This window comes from Neopelma chrysocephalum, unplaced genomic scaffold, assembly GCF_003984885.1.
Source record: "Neopelma chrysocephalum unplaced genomic scaffold, ASM398488v2 Primary Assembly neopelma1_96627, whole genome shotgun sequence".
In the NCBI taxonomy this organism is placed as follows: Eukaryota; Metazoa; Chordata; class Aves; order Passeriformes; family Pipridae; genus Neopelma; species Neopelma chrysocephalum.
Window position 1 is genome coordinate 79,490 of NW_020925272.1, and position 16,538 is coordinate 96,027.

Sequence of the window (16,538 nt, forward strand, 5' to 3'; positions counted from 1 at the left end):
TGATCATCTAATTCAAAAGTACCCCCCTTACAGGGTACAAGTCAGGCTCCTGCTCAGCATCAACAAAGCCAGGATCAAAGGGATCTGAAGGTGGGTCGTCATCATCATTGAGCTGAAGCAGCTCTGCCTTTTTTAACATCAGGTTTCGACCTGCTATCTCTGTTTTCAACATCACATGGAACCGTAGCGTTAAGAGGTTCAGAATCAGGTGTTTTTAAATCGGTTCCGTCAGTATCCTGTAATTCCATCAGGTCCAGAGCCGGCTCATTGGACAAACTGTCCCTCCAGGAGTCTCATTTAGCACTCGGTCGAAGAGAACGCAGAGCAGCACATAAAATTCGCCAGGTAATGATGTCATCAGGGGAAACATTGTGCTGCTCCTTTTGCGCCTGCTGCAATTTCTGACCGACTTTGTGCCGATCTCGGATCTCACAGGATCCAGTCTCTGGATACCATGGACAATTACGTCCGATCCATAACAGAAGATGAGTCACTTTCTGGCGATTAAGGCGACAGCCTTGCTCTTTAACAATACCATCAGCATTTCATGATGGAATTGCTGAGATTGTGTAGTGTTGTGCCCCATGACTACCCCGGACGCTGTCCCCTCACCTGACATCTTTGCAACTTGAAACGGAGGGGACTGGAAACGTCTTGAAGTACCTCCTGTTCGGCTCACTGGGGGTGCGCTGCACCAAGAGCTTTCAGGCGAGTCCCTTCTTCGGACACCATTCAACAGCACATGAGATGGACACAGCAAACTAGATGCTGAATCAGTTTATTAGAAAAAGAAATCATGCTTTTATGTTCTCAATACACTTTGATCCTATACATTGGCAGATTTATAGTTTTGTTTTTCCACATAACTAAAAATAACTAAAGTCCATCTGGAGATCCTAAAATATTGTTTTGTCTCCAGTTGTCCCTGTTTATCCGTACACACAGCATTCCATCCTCTGGGTCAGAACACGGTCAAAAAATCTCGTCCAAGTTTTCCAGCATGTTTCTATCATGTATTTAGCATAAACGATGTCCACAGGGACCCCCCTGCGTTCCCCCCATGTCAACTCACTCTGGGAGGGTCTTGGAGGGGCACCTGCTACTCAAAAGGCACCCATCTCACCCCAAAAGGTGCTGCGACCCCCCTAAACCTACCCACAGTCCCCTAGGACCACCAAACAAAATCAAAGCCCACCCAGGACCCCAACTAATCCCTTTTTTGAGGGACTTCTCAGGGCACTGGTGGTGCTGGGAGCCCCCTCGGCTGTGAGTGAGGAGCTCTCGGGCGAGCAAAGGGTGGGAAGGGGGAGATTGGTAGGAAAAGGAGGGTCAGCAGGGACAAAAGCTGTGGTGGGACCCCAAACTGAGTGGGAGAGGAGTGGGACTCCCCAAAAGTGGAGGGGGGGGGCACTGAGGTTTGGGGGATGATAAAAAATGGGTGGAAGAGGTCAGAAGAGAGGGGAAAGGGCAGGGTGGGATCCTCCAATTGAGCATGAGTAGGCTGAGGATGGGGGTGATGATGTGAAAAGGGTCAGAGAGAGAGGAAAAAAAGTGGGAGTTGGGACTGCAAAACTGTTTGAGGGCGCTGGGGATTGAGGGGACAATGGAAAAGTGGGAGGAACTGGGAGAAGGGTGGAAAAGGGGAGGTGGTCTGGCGGGACAGACAGTCCCATGGGGGTCTTTGGGCACCACGTTATGGGAAAGGGGGTTGGCCCCCTGAGCTCCCAACTTACTGTGAGGTGCTGGGAGTTGCTGGATCCAATCCCAGCCTTGGATTATGCCAACAGTTTCAGTTTAGAGGAATTACAGAGGTGTGATTAACCACTTTTGTCCCCCAGGTTTTAATGATGGCAAAACAGATCTACCGATAGAAATGAATTATTTAGGGATACAAATGATCAGACAAAAGATCTTCATCAGAATTATTTACTGCACAATAGAAACACTAAAACTACCAGGAGTACAGGATAAGATAGGACAGTGCTCTACACTAAAGCAATTGTTGAAGCAATTCTACTCAAGCTGGCAAAAAGCAATAATTATTAAGTAGAGATGGATGGAACTTCCCCAGACCAAGGCTGGTGGGGAGATCTCTGCTCTCAACCTCCAGGATTGACCTTGGGGGGTCCCCAGCCAAGGCAGGAATCTCCACACACCCCCCAAGAAGGGTTCTGTTGGAAGAACCTGCCCCTGTGAAAGGGGACTGGCCTTTTGTGGTAGAAAGGGATGGACTGACAGTCACTGGACTCCAGGGGTTGCCTCACCATCAGGGGCTTCATTCGGGGTAGAAGCAGTGGCCGAAACTCTCCCCGCAATCGGGGCACTGGTAGGGCTTCCCTTATCAGTGAGTCCGTTGGTGTGAGGTCAAGGCAGAGCTGTGGGTGAAGCTCTTCACACACTCCCCACACTTGTAGGGCCTCTGCCCGGTGTGGATGCGCCGGTGCCTGATGAGGTGGCAGTTGAGCTTGAAGCCCTTCCCGCAGTCGGTGCAGCGGAAGGGCCTCTCATCCATGTGCATCCGCTGGTGCAGGAAGAGATGTGAGCTGGTCTGAAACCTCTTCCCACATTCCAAGCACTTGTAGGGCCGTTCCCCAGTGTGGATGCGACGGTGGGTGCAGAGGGTGGAGCTGTCCCTGAAGCTCTTCCCACATTCCCCACATGTGTAAGGCCATTCTCCAGTGTGGATGTGCTGGTGCTTGAGGAGGTCGGTGCTCTTCCTGAAGCTCTTCCCACATTCCAAGCACCTGAAGGGCTTCTGCCTGCTGGGAGGCTGCTCAGGGACCACCAGGTCAGAGCTCCATCTGCCTTCCCGGCACAGGCTGGGTCTTTCCTCCTCAGAGCACCCTGGGCTGGCTTTGGAGCCCCTCCTGCGGGGGCATCTCCGGCCCTTTTCCTCCCCGCTGCCTTCCTGCACCGTGGAGCCCTTCAAAACGGCCTCTCCCACCAGGCTCTGCCAGGGGGATTTGTCCTCCGGGCTCTCCGTCCTCAGCTCGGGGCCTGGGGCAGGAAGCAAGAAGGACAGGGAGGGGATTTGCCTCCGGACCACAGGGAAGGCCAAGGACATCCCCCCAACTCCGGCCCCGGCAGGACGGCGGCGGCAGCGGGGTTGTCCTGCAGCCGGGGGCCATGCTCGGCTGCCAGAGGCAGCACAACACCCGCCCAAAGGGCCACTGACTTCCTCCTCACCTGCCTGGGGGGCCCAAGGCATCTTCCTCTTCCTCGCAGCCTCCTCCTCCATCCGCCCAAGCTTTGGGAAGGACAAATCCTGTGGGGGGGAGAAAACAAGGGCTGAGTGTGTTGGCTTGGGGGTTCCTCCTGCCCAAGTCCATCTCTAGAACTCACCAGGCATCCTGTTACCATAAAATCCTCCTAAACACCAAGATTCAGCCCAGAAATTCGAAACCAACAAGATTCAGGTAAAAAACCTCTTAGAAAAAGCAAGATGAGCCTCCTCACAAAGTACAAAAAGTTAAATTTCAGCCAAAAAGAACTCCAAATATGAACATTCAACTCAAAGAAAAGTGTTTAATTGGGAGGATGAGGAGAGCGATGTTACTTCATGAGCACTTGATTGAGTTGCAATATATTAATCAAAACCTGTATTAATGTAATGTCACTTCAAACTCTCCAGGGCTGTTACTCGAGGTTCTCTGGCCCCCTGCCAGTCCAAGGCTGTTTATCCTAACCACCAAATCAAGTGTGCCAAACGCCCTGGTTGGTCAGTGCCGGCTGGGGGAGGGGGCACTCAGTGAGGGGATGAGAAAACTGCACCCAGGGCTGGGCTGAAAGAGGCCTCAGCACCACTTTGATGGCCCAGGGGCAGCATCTGGCTTCTCCCAAACAGAGAGATGGCACTTGTTCCTCTGCAGGGAGTCAAGGGCAGCAGGGTGACTCCTGCTGCATGGATGGAATGGCAGAAGATCCCTTCGGTCCCCAAGATGGATCAGAAAACATGAATATACAAAAAAGGGCTCCCCAAAGATTTCAGGGGGAGTGTCCTGGAGGGAGGGCACAGTGTCACCCCACCAGGGCGGGGCTGGCAAGTGGGAGGCTGCTCCAGGGCTCTGCAAGAGGCCTCGTGCTCTGCTCGGCCCCAGCACTGGCTGGTCCCAACACCCCCGGCTGCCCCCGGCCCTGGGCAATGCTGCTGCCACAGGCTGTGCCCTCACTGTGGCCCTGCAATGGCCCTGCCTGTCCCTCACCCATGGCCCTGCCCGTGGCCCTGTCCCTTGGCTCTCTCTCTCTGGCAGCTGAGTGTGGGGCACACGGGCTGGGGGTCCCTCCCAAGGCCCCCGGGCAGCCGGCGTTGGCTGGGGGGATGTGAGGGCTGGGCCTGCTCAGCACAGCCCCGGCCTCAGGTCCAGTGCCTCTTTCCTGCCCCACACAAGAGCTTCCTGGCCCCCCCCAGTGCTCCCCTGCTGCTGCCTCTGCTCCTGGCCCTGCCTTTGCTGCTCCCTTGGCTGGGGCAGTGGCTGCAGGGGGGGATGGCAGCAGCTTCAGCTCCACGGCAGTTCCTGGGGGGAGCTCAGCCCGGGGAAGACAGGCAGGGACCTGATGGGGATGGACAGGGGCCCAGCAGGGACAGCCAAGGCAGGCAGGGGAAGGCACAGGGACAACCTGGCCCCCCACACTGCCAGGGCTGTCTCTGCTCCTCCTTGCAGGCTCCGTGGCCAGGCACAGTTTGTGTTCATCAGCAGCACCTCCACCTTGCACTTATTCTCAGGCTCACCTCAGGGACAGCTCTGGGCTCACCTCCGCGCCACTTCTCAGCCTCACCTCAGGGCCTGGGCTCAAGGACAGGAACCTGCAGGGAGGGGACATCATGTGCAAGCTGAGGGCTGCCTGATTGCACTGGCCTCTGGGCTTCTTTCTTCTTCTACAACCATCCCAGAACTTATCCTGCTTTTCTAACACCACACATTTACAGACTAACCTTGCAGATATATATGGACAGACATCTCTATCACCCTGGGGATAGAGCCTCAAGCACGTGCTGCCATAGGAATGGGAATCAGAGAATCACAGAATCAACCGGGTTGAAAAAGACCTCCGAGATCATCAAGTCCAACCCTTGATCCAACCCCGCCGTGCTTCCCAGACCATGGCACTGATGCCAGATCCACTCTCACCTTCAACACCTCCAGGGACGCTGACTCCACCCCCTCCCTGCCCAGCCCATTCCAATGCCTGATTACTCTCTCAGCAAAAAATTGCTTCCCAATATCCAATCTAAACCTCCCCTGGCACAGCTCAAGACCCAGCCCTCTTGTCCTACTGCTGCTTCCTGGCACAAGAGCCCCACCCCCACCTGGCTACAACCTCCTGCCAGGGACTTGCAGAGAGTCAGGAGGTCTCCCCTGAGCCTCCTCTTCTCCAGCCTCAACAACCCCAGCTCCCTCAGCCTCTCCTCACACCACTTGTGCTCCACTCCCTTCCCCAGCCTCGCTGCTCTTCTCTGCACCTGCTCCAGCCCCTCCATGGCCTTCCTCAACTCAGGGGCCCAGAGCTGGACACAGCACTCCAGGGGTGGCCTCACCAGCACTCAGTCCAGCCCAACAATCACTTCCCTGCTCCTGCTGACACACTCTTCCTCAGCCAGGTCCCTCTGCAGAGCCCTCCTGCCTTCCAGCACATCAACACACCCCCCAGCTTGGTGTCACCTGCACATTTGCTGATGAAATGCCTGGTTTTGCAGCAGCTGGAGATGCTCAAGGGGCAGCAGGACCAACTCAGGGGCCTGGGGGGCTTTGGGGTCCAGGAGGGTCCTGGGGGAGCTGGGGAGGGGCTTGGGGGATTGGGGGTACAAACAGGACAAATCAGGACAGACCAGCACCTCCTCACTGCTCCCCAGATCTCTCCTGGAGCTGGGCCACATTGTTGTGGGACACCTGAGCCCCCCCAGTGCCCTCCCAGTACAGCCCAGTGCCCCCAGTACAGCCCACTGTGTTCCTGTCCCAGGGTGCTGGGTGATCCCTCTTGGGGGGTTGGAAGGGATTTGAGGGGGGGCTGAGGGAGATTGGGGGGATCTGGGGAGTTTGTATGAGGATTTGGGGGGTTTTGGGTGCATTTGGGGGAGTTAAATGGGTCTTGGGGGCATTAGGGAGTCAAAGATATCTGGAGAGAGACGAGATTAAAGGAAAAAAACGGGAGTTGGGGGACATTTGCGGGGGGTTTCTGAGGCCTAGAGGGGGAGAGGAGGGACTTCCCTATGAGCAGGTGAGTCCTGAGACCCCCCTGGTGTCACCAAGACCCATTTAACTCCCCCAAATGCACCCAAAACCCCCCAAATCCTCATACAAACTCCCCAGATCTCTCCTGGAGCTGGGCCACATTGTTGTGGGACACCTGAGCCCCCCCAGTGCCCTCCCAGTACAGCCCAGTGCCCCCAGTACAGCCCACTGTGTTCCTGTCCCAGGGTGCTGGGTGATCCCTCTTGGGGGGTTGGAAGGGATTTGAGGGGGGGCTGAGGGAGATTGGGGGGATCTGGGGAGTTTGTATGAGGATTTGGGGGGTTTTGGGTGCATTTGGGGGAGTTAAATGGGTCTTGGGGGCATTAGGGAGTCAAAGATATCTGGAGAGAGACGAGATTAAAGGAAAAAAACGGGAGTTGGGGGACATTTGCGGGGGGTTTCTGAGGCCTAGAGGGGGAGAGGAGGGACTTCCCTATGAGCAGGTGAGTCCTGAGACCCCCCTGGTGTCACCAAGACCCTTTTGGTGTCTCCAGTTCCCCCCTTGACACTCCCAATTCCACTGTCCAGAAAGCCCTCCCCACTGTCCCCACAGTCCTCAAATCCCATCCCTGATGTCCCCAACCCTCCATCTCACCCCAGGAGCCTCCCCTGGACCCTCTGACCACAAAAACAATCCACCCCCATGCTCACAGAAAGGCCAAGGGCATCTGGGGACACACTGGGGACAGTTGGGGGGCTTTGGGGGGCACTGAGAGATTACTGGGACACACTGGGGGGAACCAGGGGGCACTGGGAGGGGCTGGGGGTTTACTGAGGGACACTGAGAGGGCACTAGGAGAGACTGGGGGGGGAAACTGGGGCACACTGGGGGTCACTGGCAGAGAAATGGGGAGTTACTGGGGGATTACCAGGACACACTGGGGGACACTGGGAGGTTACTGGGCCATACTGGGGGTTACTGGGTGCTCATTGGGATACATTGGGGGGTCACTGGGCTATACTGGGGGCACTGGGATCCCCTTACCCGGATGTGGTACATCTCCCCCCCTGGATTTTGGGGGGCATCACTAGGACCCCTCCCCTGGGGGCTGGAGAACCCCTGCACCCCACTGCTGGGCTTTAGGGGGCCCCACAAAATCCCCTCAAAACCCCTGAAATTCCCCCCTCGACCCATTGAAACCTCCTCAAGGTCCCCTCAAATCCCCTCAGAGACCTCATCCCTCCCCAGGACTCCCTAAACCCTCTCAGTGACCCGCAAAACCCATCTGGGACCCCCCAAGCCCATTCAGGGACCCCCCAATCCCCCTCGGGGACCCTCAAAACTGTCTGAGACCTCTTAAACCCCCTAGAGACCCCAAAACTGCCAAAAAGGTCCCCGCAAAGCCCCCCAGGACTCCCAAACCTCCTCACAGATCCTCAAAGCCCACCTGGGATCCCTCAAATCTCCTCAGAAACCAAAACCCCCTCGGAGACTCCCAAACCCCTTCAGGGACCTTCAACCTCCCCCCTGAGTCCCCTCAGGACACCGAACCCCCTCAGGGACCCCTCAAAACGTCGCCGGGAACCCCTGAACTCCTCCGCTAAACCCTCCCGAGCCCTCCAGCCTTTCCACCCACAGCCGCGCTCCCCGCAGCCCCCGAGGGGATCCCCAGAACCCCGCTCTCGCCGCCCCCCCGCCAACACTCACAGCGAACTGCAGCGGCCGCCGCCTTCTCCTCACTCGCTCCACGCGGCCAACTTGGCGCCCGCTCTGCCCGCCCTCTGCCTTTAGAGACCCGCGCCGCAGCCAATCAGCGCGCGGCCACGGCCCCTGCCCGCCTTCCGCACCGCCCCCACCCCGCGCGGTGCATTGTGGGAGTTGAAGTCCTTGCGGCGGGGGAGGATAGGAAGTTTTTGGGTTTTAGTTTTTCTGTCTTTTTTCATTTTCTCTTTTTTTATTTTCTTTCTTCTTTCTTTCTCCTTTATTTATTCTCCTTTTTTCTTTTTTCCTTCTCTGTTTTCTGTTTTTTCTTTGTTTTTCCTTTTTGGTTTTTTTGGTCATTTTTTTCCTGTTTTTCTTTCTTTTTTTTCTCTAAAGTCTAGAAAACTTTAGGAATAAATTTAGAAGCCAACACAGTGCTATAAATGTAGGATGTAAATCTAAGGGAGTAGTAATGAAATCTCTGGCAAAACTTCACTCATACTGTGCTCAGTAATCCTTACCACATCATAAAAATCGGGTTTCTTAAACATGTGAGAAGACAGTTGATCCTAGGAATAAAAGTTATGAGCTGTGAAGACAAGAACAGAAAAGCCCTCCTTCTGAAACACTCACAGAAAAGGCAAATAACTGAGACACAAATATGAAGTGATGAAAGGCAGTTCACACAAAGAAATATTTTAGAGATATGCAGAAGAATTACAAGCATTGCCCCATTTTGACTAATTCTTCCTTATATTATTTGCTATGATAAATAGCACAACCGTCTGCTTAAAACTGGGAGAATTTTACTCATTAATGCACTACAGACTACAGAGAGTTTGTGTACCAGTTCTGCTTCTCACTTGTTCAGTAAAGCTGAGCAGAACTTCTGATTATACAGAAATCCCAAGTGGCTGAAGACTGGGCTAGAAGGGAGCAAATCACCCTGAAAAACAAAGTCCCAGTGCTCCCTGTGAGTGCAGAAGAGCAGGGACAGTATCAGTAAAGACATCTTCTGAGAGGAACACAAACTGAACTGAAATCCAGTTTTCTTTTTTCTTCTATAAAAGTTATTTGGGAGACAGTTGTGACAGTTTTTCTGCCTTTATGTGTGTGCACATATAACAAAAATATAGTGTGTGTGAGAGAGTACTTCTCTCATATGCCCTGCTTCATTTATTATTCATTTCACTACAGATCACAGTCCATGGACAATAGTATGGAAGATTTCTTTAATAACTCTCACTGCTAATTTAATTCTACTTAAACACACATATCCTAGGGAATGCCACGTGCTTTTCAGCAGGATATTACGTGTAAATCAGGATAAAATGTTTTCAGAGCATTAACTAGAAGGAAGCATGAACTAAAACCTATTTAACCAATGAGGTATTGCTTTTAAACTACCACAAAGCCATAAAAAAGATAATTTCAAAGCTCTAAGTTTTCTAATTGTAATCAACAACAATCTAATGATAAAAGAAAGTCTATCTGAATGGCTGTCATAAACCTGTGCACAGCCTTGCTTATCTTTAAAGATCCTTTACTTTGTCATTTGGTAACATTTTCACTACCAAATTTTGCTATGCAAAATTAAAATGTGGCACTGGAATTAGAAATAACATTGTCTTACTGCTCAGATGAGCAGTGAAACTCAGATGCAGTTTTATTATTCTATAACAAAGTCTATTTGTTAAGATTAGGTGCAACTTGACAATAAAATTGGAAAAGTCTAAAATGTGCTGGAAATTGACCTTTTCCTTATTTCTCAGTAATCTGTCACACAAACTCTGTACTGGATTTACTCACTTTCCTGAAGTCCTTCTGCTGGTTTGGACCCAAACCTAATCCATCTGTTTGCAAGAAAACTGTTTCAAGTTTAACTGTATTTTGAGCTCTAAGGTTTATGGGATTTTTCTTTTCTTTTTGTTTTTCTTTTCCTTGAAAATGGTATGGATGTCACTCTACACTATTCTTACTCAACAGCTACACCTACACATCTCTCAAGATCAAGAGTTGTTGGGCTCTCACATTAGAATTCAAAACTGGCTTAAATTAATTCTTTCCATTGGCATTTATGCAACCAAAGCTAATTCTCCAGGATGGCCATGAAAAGGGAATGCAAAAGGGACACACCTACACCAGCTAGAAATGTAAAAGCTTTCTTGACAAAAAAACCAACAACCAACCAAAACAAAACCACAGACGAAAACACTCACAGTGTTCAGGGTGTATTTGCTCAATTCTCTCATTTCCAATTGTTATGAAGATAACAGCCAGAGGGGTTTAGAGCCTCAGTCACTGTAAATCAGCACATTGGAACTGACTTTCTTACAACTAAAGAACTTGGTGGGTTCTGGCTCAATATATTGCCAGTGGTTTCTATTACTATTGTTAAACAAATTCTCTAAGTCTATCCAGTAAGTGCTCCTTGTCAGCACTTCTAACTTTTTTTCTAAAACAGGTTCCAAAATGCAGGTGAGTCTCTCTGTATTCTTGGACTAGATCAGCTGTCCCTGATAGAAGACACCACCATTCACAGGAAAAAATGAAGTACATAATACACCTCTCACCTTCATAATATGTTAACTATACAACTGTTTTCATTCTCTAGTTCCTAAAGTTAACAATGTGACAAATTAGAAGCAAAAAAGGACAATTTTGGTAGTAAGAACTACCAATGCAAACCTATTCTTCTGAACTTCCAGTCCTCAGCTGAGATAATAAATCACATTTTGTTCAACAGAGTGTTTGTGGAATTGTTACATGTACAGAAAAAGCACTTTTTCATACTCACCTCGTGAAGGCCTGACAAGTGTTACAGCATCGCTCATCAAGCTGCCCTGGCTGTTGGATGCATTCACTTGCACTGTGTAGTTAGAAAATGGAATCAGGCCTTTAATGGTATCCACACGTTGAATTTCCTGCTGCTGCAGAACATTTGAGTATCATTTACCACAGAATAATGAGCGTTGTCTGTTATGAAAAAACAAGAAAGGGAGGAGAAGAACAAATGTTAGACCTTGTGTCTGCTACAATTCACTGCCTTTAGGAACTAAGTTTTATTCCTACTCAAAGGAAGACTTGCTATTTTTACCAATAACACACACACACACACAATTCTGGCTATTGGGGAGAAAAAATATTATTCATCATTTCTCCTGCTTTTGGCAACAGTTTACAGTACTTGTAAATCTTGGAAAATAAACCAACCAATCCATGAAGCAACCATGCAGTGGCAGAGCTGACTGCTCTATACTGCAAACAGGAGCCAGCTCTCAGAAATTACTGATCTTCTAGAAAAGTTGTGGGATAACTGCAAATTCCAAACGTTAGTGTTAATTCTTGTGCCTATGATACACTGGTAAAAATTTCTGAATTCACCAGAAAAATGCTTCCCTTAGGAGTTTATAAGCTAACTCATTGCCTACAGCAGAAAAAGTCACCTGCAGTAACACCTGCTTTCCAGCATGGCCTGCAGTCCCCTCAAAGATAAAAGGATTGGAAGCATTCACTTTATCAGCTGAAATCATCAGAGGACACCACAGCAACCTCCATGTCCTTTGCAAATCTTTTAGGATCTCAAACATAAGATAAGACAATATTCTGCCCTACAAAAATAAAGAAACCCTTTCCAAAATACCCAGTAAGACTAGAAAATAAAAAATTGTATGTCAGGTAACAATTTTCTTCAAATCAATGAAGAGTTCACTCACATATCTGAGAGCAAAGCTGAGCTCATTTAAAAATTATCCTATATTTCAAACAAATGAAGTGCTATATAAATGATTAATAATATTACTACTGTTCATCATTCCACGGAGAGCTCTCACAGTGAAGTCAAAGGAAATTCTCTGTTACAAATGACAGTAGACTCACACAAGTCTAAGATCACAGGTATGAGAATGACATTAAACAGTATATAACTATTAAAAATATTGTAAGTGAAGTCAGGCATTGTCACAGGATTGAATATTCACATCTGAGCCCTCTACAAAACCTAGATAAGATGGAATTACAAAACTCTAGAAAATCAATGTTTTAATTAATTTTTTAAGGGAAGCTCCTTAGATTTATACCTTTTTATTCAAGTTTTAAATGAACTGTTAAAACTGAAATGCTATTAAATCTGAAAACGGTTTTCCAATCTCCCATATTTCCAGGATATGCTCTAACACGTGTGTGTGCAGCACATTTCAGTCCTGCTCACAGGACATTTTACTATGGATGAGGGATCTGGATTTTCTCCTGATTTGGGGATTCCTACAAACAATCCCTGATTTACTTACGGTACAAGTCCACGCAATTCCATTATTTTGGTGTTCACAGAGTGGCACAAAGGGTGTTTGCAGTGATTCTTCTGGTAACATATGACACACTTATTTTCTGAGGTTTTGTGGAGGGGGAGCAGTTTTGTAAAACTCTTTGTAAACCTGCCTTGTAGCCCAGTTCCTTATCGCTCAAATTCTCCCTGGATGACACCGTGCCACAGCACCAGAGCACCCGGACAGACTCCAGCAGGGTGAGGGTGGAATGGTTTCATGGAGCCTGATGGATTCAGTTTGGATTTCACTGAAGTTTACACAAGCCCCAGACCCCGTTTTAGATACAGCAATGAAGGTAAAACTTCTTATCCTGCCAGAAAAACCACCACGTTTCACACATTCCACACACAGAATCCTGCAGGAGCAAAGTTATTTTGTCTGACATTACTCTGATGGACCCAGGCTGCTCAACCAGCACCACAAAAATGCATCCACATTCCTTGAACTCAGCTCTTCAATTGTACATCAAACACTCCTTCTGCACCTTTGTGAAACTGTCCCTGGGGGTGATTTGGGAGCAGATACAACCCAGCAAAGCACATTTCTCCTGTCATCTATCACAGTTTCTCCAGTGTCTGCCACTGAGTACTTGTGACCATCACACAACAACATGTGACTGTCATATGCACCTATGATTTTATTAACAATAAAGGCATTAGAAATGGCCAAATGTATATGTGACATATACATTCTCAAGGTTCTAGTGACATGAAACACTTAAGGACTCAGCTGGCTGTGCAAAAAAGATGCATTTTTTAAACATTTCCCCTCCAACGTGTAGGAAAGTTTAAAAATTAGTGTTGACAGATTGGCACATAGGACAGATTCAAACTTTAAGCATAAAAATGGGTTGCCTAGTAGCAATTTATATGCCAAATTCATGTGAAACAAACTTTTTCTATCTACAGTACAGTTTTAACAGGTTAATATTTTTATTTTCATCCACATGGGTTTCCTCTGCTGATATTTTCATTCCATTATTAATCTTTCTTCCAATGGCTAACTATACTATATTTAAAAATACAATTTTGAGTAACAGAATATGAATTAAAAGGATAACACTCTATTCCAAGTTGCCTGGATAACAACATTAATAAACAGTAATTATACAATTAGTTGTAACATTAAATTCTAGTTATAGCAGTGTGATTACTCAGCAATTATAAGAAGTATATAATTACTCAATAATTAGGAGAAGTATGTAATTACATCACCATTTGATTCAGCTCAAAAATGAACTTGCAAATTTACAATGAGATAGACAAAACAGCAGCTCAACATTTTTCATTGCTTCTAATAAAAAACCAAGGAGTACTTGCAAGTTTCCTAACCTGAATTTTACAGACAAAAGCTGTTTTTATCCCTCTTCCCAACCAAGCAACTTACTGCTGCTGGCAAGTAAAATGTTAGAAGAATATTTTTAAAATGCAGGTCTTGCTGGGGCTGACTTGCAATTTGCAGCTTTGTCACTTCTCACTGCTTCACCTCAGCTTTCAGTGGGCTGGAAAATGCAGACACAGAGGTTCAACCTGACAGACAATGACACAGTGATAACCCTGTCACATCACTCCATGCCATTCCTGCCCAGCCTGCCTCAGTGGGGACCCAATTGGTGAGGAGAAGTGGACGAGGCCTCTCTTTTTCCATTTTTCATGGGTGTTTTTCTCTCCATCCTGTTCAAGGTCCTACTGTAGCCTACCAGCAGGTCTGCTGTAGATCTAAACAGCAGGTGCCTCAGATACCAGGAAAGTCCTAAAAGACATTGTTTACTTCAGACAAGTGGTTTGTACCAGAGCACCTCCTTGTTCCTGCACTCGGCCTTGTCATTGCTGCCAGGAACAGACACCAGCACTCCAACAAGCAAGGTCTCTGCACAACACAGGAACAACCTAAAGAGGCAGAAAACAAACTTCTAGATCTGCTTCACCATGTCCTTCAACACTTAAGCCATTGCAAACAACTGTGCCAAAAGCTGAATTTGAAGGGGAGGAGGCTCAGAGCCACCATCTCCTGTAAGCTGTTAAAAAAGACTAAACCCTTTGCAGACATGAAGGGTTTCCCAAAGCTCCTTCATCTTTCTATAGTTTTGCATAGTGATGGTTTTGTTCTTTTACTGAGCCTTCCTGCTCAGCTCTCCACAGCTCCCCCAAAGTATCTGAGGGCCTTCTTTCCCTAAGCCTCCTATTTGAGAAGAACCTCAGAAAAACTCTTCCCACTTTATTTGTAGTTTATATCAGATCAAAGGACCTCAGTTTTTTAGGAAAAGATCCAAATGAATAAATTAGGGCTAAAGAATATCCATATTTATACTTAAAAATTACAGTGGGGTGGGGGTGATGCGGTATCTGCTCTTCCTCGTGGTGCAGGGAGAGCGGCTCTGGCAGACAAAGTTCTCCCCAGTCCATGTGCGCCCGGTGACAAATCCCCTGTGCACCCCGTGGGGAAAAGCAAAGTTTCCGTGGCTGTCCCCTCGCACCCCTTCCCGTGACATCACAGCTCCCCTATGACATCACATCTCACCTATGACGTCACATCCATCATATGATATCATATCATCCCTGTAACATCACGTCCTCCCCTCTGACGTCACAACCATCACATGACATCACATCTGTCCTATGACATCACACCTCCCCATGACATCACAGCTCCCCTGTGACATTGCATCCTTCCTATGACATCACATCTCCCCTATGACATCACATCCATTGTATGGCATCATATACCTCCAGTGATATCACATCTCCCCTGTGACATCACATCTCCCCTGTGACATCGCATCCTTCCTGTGACATCACACCTCTCCTGTGATATCATATCATCCCTGTGACACCAGGTGCTCGTCTGTGACATCACACCTGCCCTGTGACATCACATCCTCCCAGTTACATCACAGCTCCCCTATGACATCACATCCTCCCCGTGACATCACATCCTTCCTGTGATATAACATCTCCCCTACCGGGGCGACGCGGTACCTGCTCTTCCTCGTGGTGCAGGAAGAGTGGCTCCGGCAGGCAAAGTTCTCCCGAGTCCATGTGCGCCCGGCGACAAATCCTCCGTGCGCCCCGCGGGGAAAAGCAAAGTCACCGTCGCTGACCCCACACACTGTGACATCCTCCCCTGTGACATCACAGCTCTCCTGGGATATCATATAATCCCTGTGACATCACAGCTACCCTGTGACATCACATCCTTCCTGTGACATCACATCTCCTCTATGACATCGCATCCATCATATGGCATGACATCTCCCCTGTGACATCACTCCTCCCTATGACATCACAGCTCCCCTGTGACATCACAACTGAGGTCACATCCATCATATAACATCACATCCTTCCTGTGATATCACATCTCCCCTATGATGTCACATCCATCATATGACCTCACACTTCTCCTGTGATATGACCTCACACTTCTCCTGTGATATGACATCACACTTCTCCTGTGACATCACATCATTCCTGTGATGTCACATCCTCCCCTGTGACATCACACCTCTCCTGTGACATCACATCCTTTTTGTGACACCAAGGCTCCTCTATGAAATCACATCCATCTTATGACATCACACCTCTCATGTGATATCATATCGTCCCTGTGACGTCATGTCCTTCCCTCTAACATCACATCCTCCCTGTGACACCACAGCTCCCCTACAACTTCACACCTGCCCTGTGACATCACATCCTTCCTGTGACATCACATCCTCCCTGTGACATCACATCTCCCTTGTGGTATGACATCCTTGTTCTGACATCATTACTCCTCTATGGCAACACATCCATCATATGACATCACATCTCCCCTGTGACATCACATCCTTCCTGTGACATCATATATCCCCTATGACATCACATCCATCATGTGACATCACATCTCGCCTGTGATATCATATCATCCCTCTCATATCACACCTGCCCTGTGACATTCCAGCCTTCCTGTGACTTCACATCCTTCCTGTGACAACACATCCTTCCTGTGACATCCTGTCCTCCCCTGTGACATCACACCACCCTGTGACATCACCTCTCCCCTACGATGTCACATCCATCATATGACATCACACCTCTCCTGTGATATCATATCATCCCTGTGACGTCACATCCATCATATGACATCACACCTCTCCTGTGATATCATATCATTCCTCTGACATCACACCTGCCCCGTGATATCACATCCTTCCCGTGATATTATATAATCCCTGTGACATTACGTCCTCCCCTCTGAAATCACATTGTCCCTGTGACATCACAGCTCCCCTTTTACATCACACCTCTCCTGTGACATCACATCCATCCTATGACATCACATCTCCCTGTGACATCACATCCA

The 16,538-nt window shown here is 48.5% G+C and overlaps 1 protein-coding gene and 2 long non-coding RNA genes across 3 annotated transcripts in view; all 3 read right to left on the bottom strand.

The window, feature by feature from the left end:
• LOC113981522 (zinc finger protein 501-like) overlaps positions 1 to 3,238 on the bottom strand; it is an 81,772-nt gene extending 78,534 nt beyond the window's left edge. The window contains exons 1-2 of the mRNA XM_027708923.1: positions 3,187 to 3,238; positions 2,364 to 2,997 (exon numbers count right to left, since the gene is read on the bottom strand). Coding sequence (XP_027564724.1) covers positions 2,364 to 2,997; positions 3,187 to 3,238 — 686 coding nt within the window. The remainder of the gene's footprint in view (positions 1 to 2,363; positions 2,998 to 3,186) is intronic.
• A 1,368-nt stretch (positions 3,239 to 4,606) lies between these two features.
• LOC113981524 overlaps positions 4,607 to 16,538 on the bottom strand; it is a 13,737-nt gene continuing 1,805 nt past the window's right edge. The window contains exons 2-3 of the long non-coding RNA XR_003538448.1: positions 9,682 to 9,685; positions 4,607 to 4,617 (exon numbers count right to left, since the gene is read on the bottom strand). This is a non-coding gene — a long non-coding RNA (uncharacterized LOC113981524). The remainder of the gene's footprint in view (positions 4,618 to 9,681; positions 9,686 to 16,538) is intronic.
• Positions 10,793 to 15,194, bottom strand: LOC113981526. The gene is made up of 3 exons (XR_003538449.1): positions 15,176 to 15,194; positions 13,897 to 14,086; positions 10,793 to 10,848 (listed from the first exon to the last, which is right to left on the bottom strand). It is a non-coding gene; the product is annotated as an uncharacterized LOC113981526 (long non-coding RNA).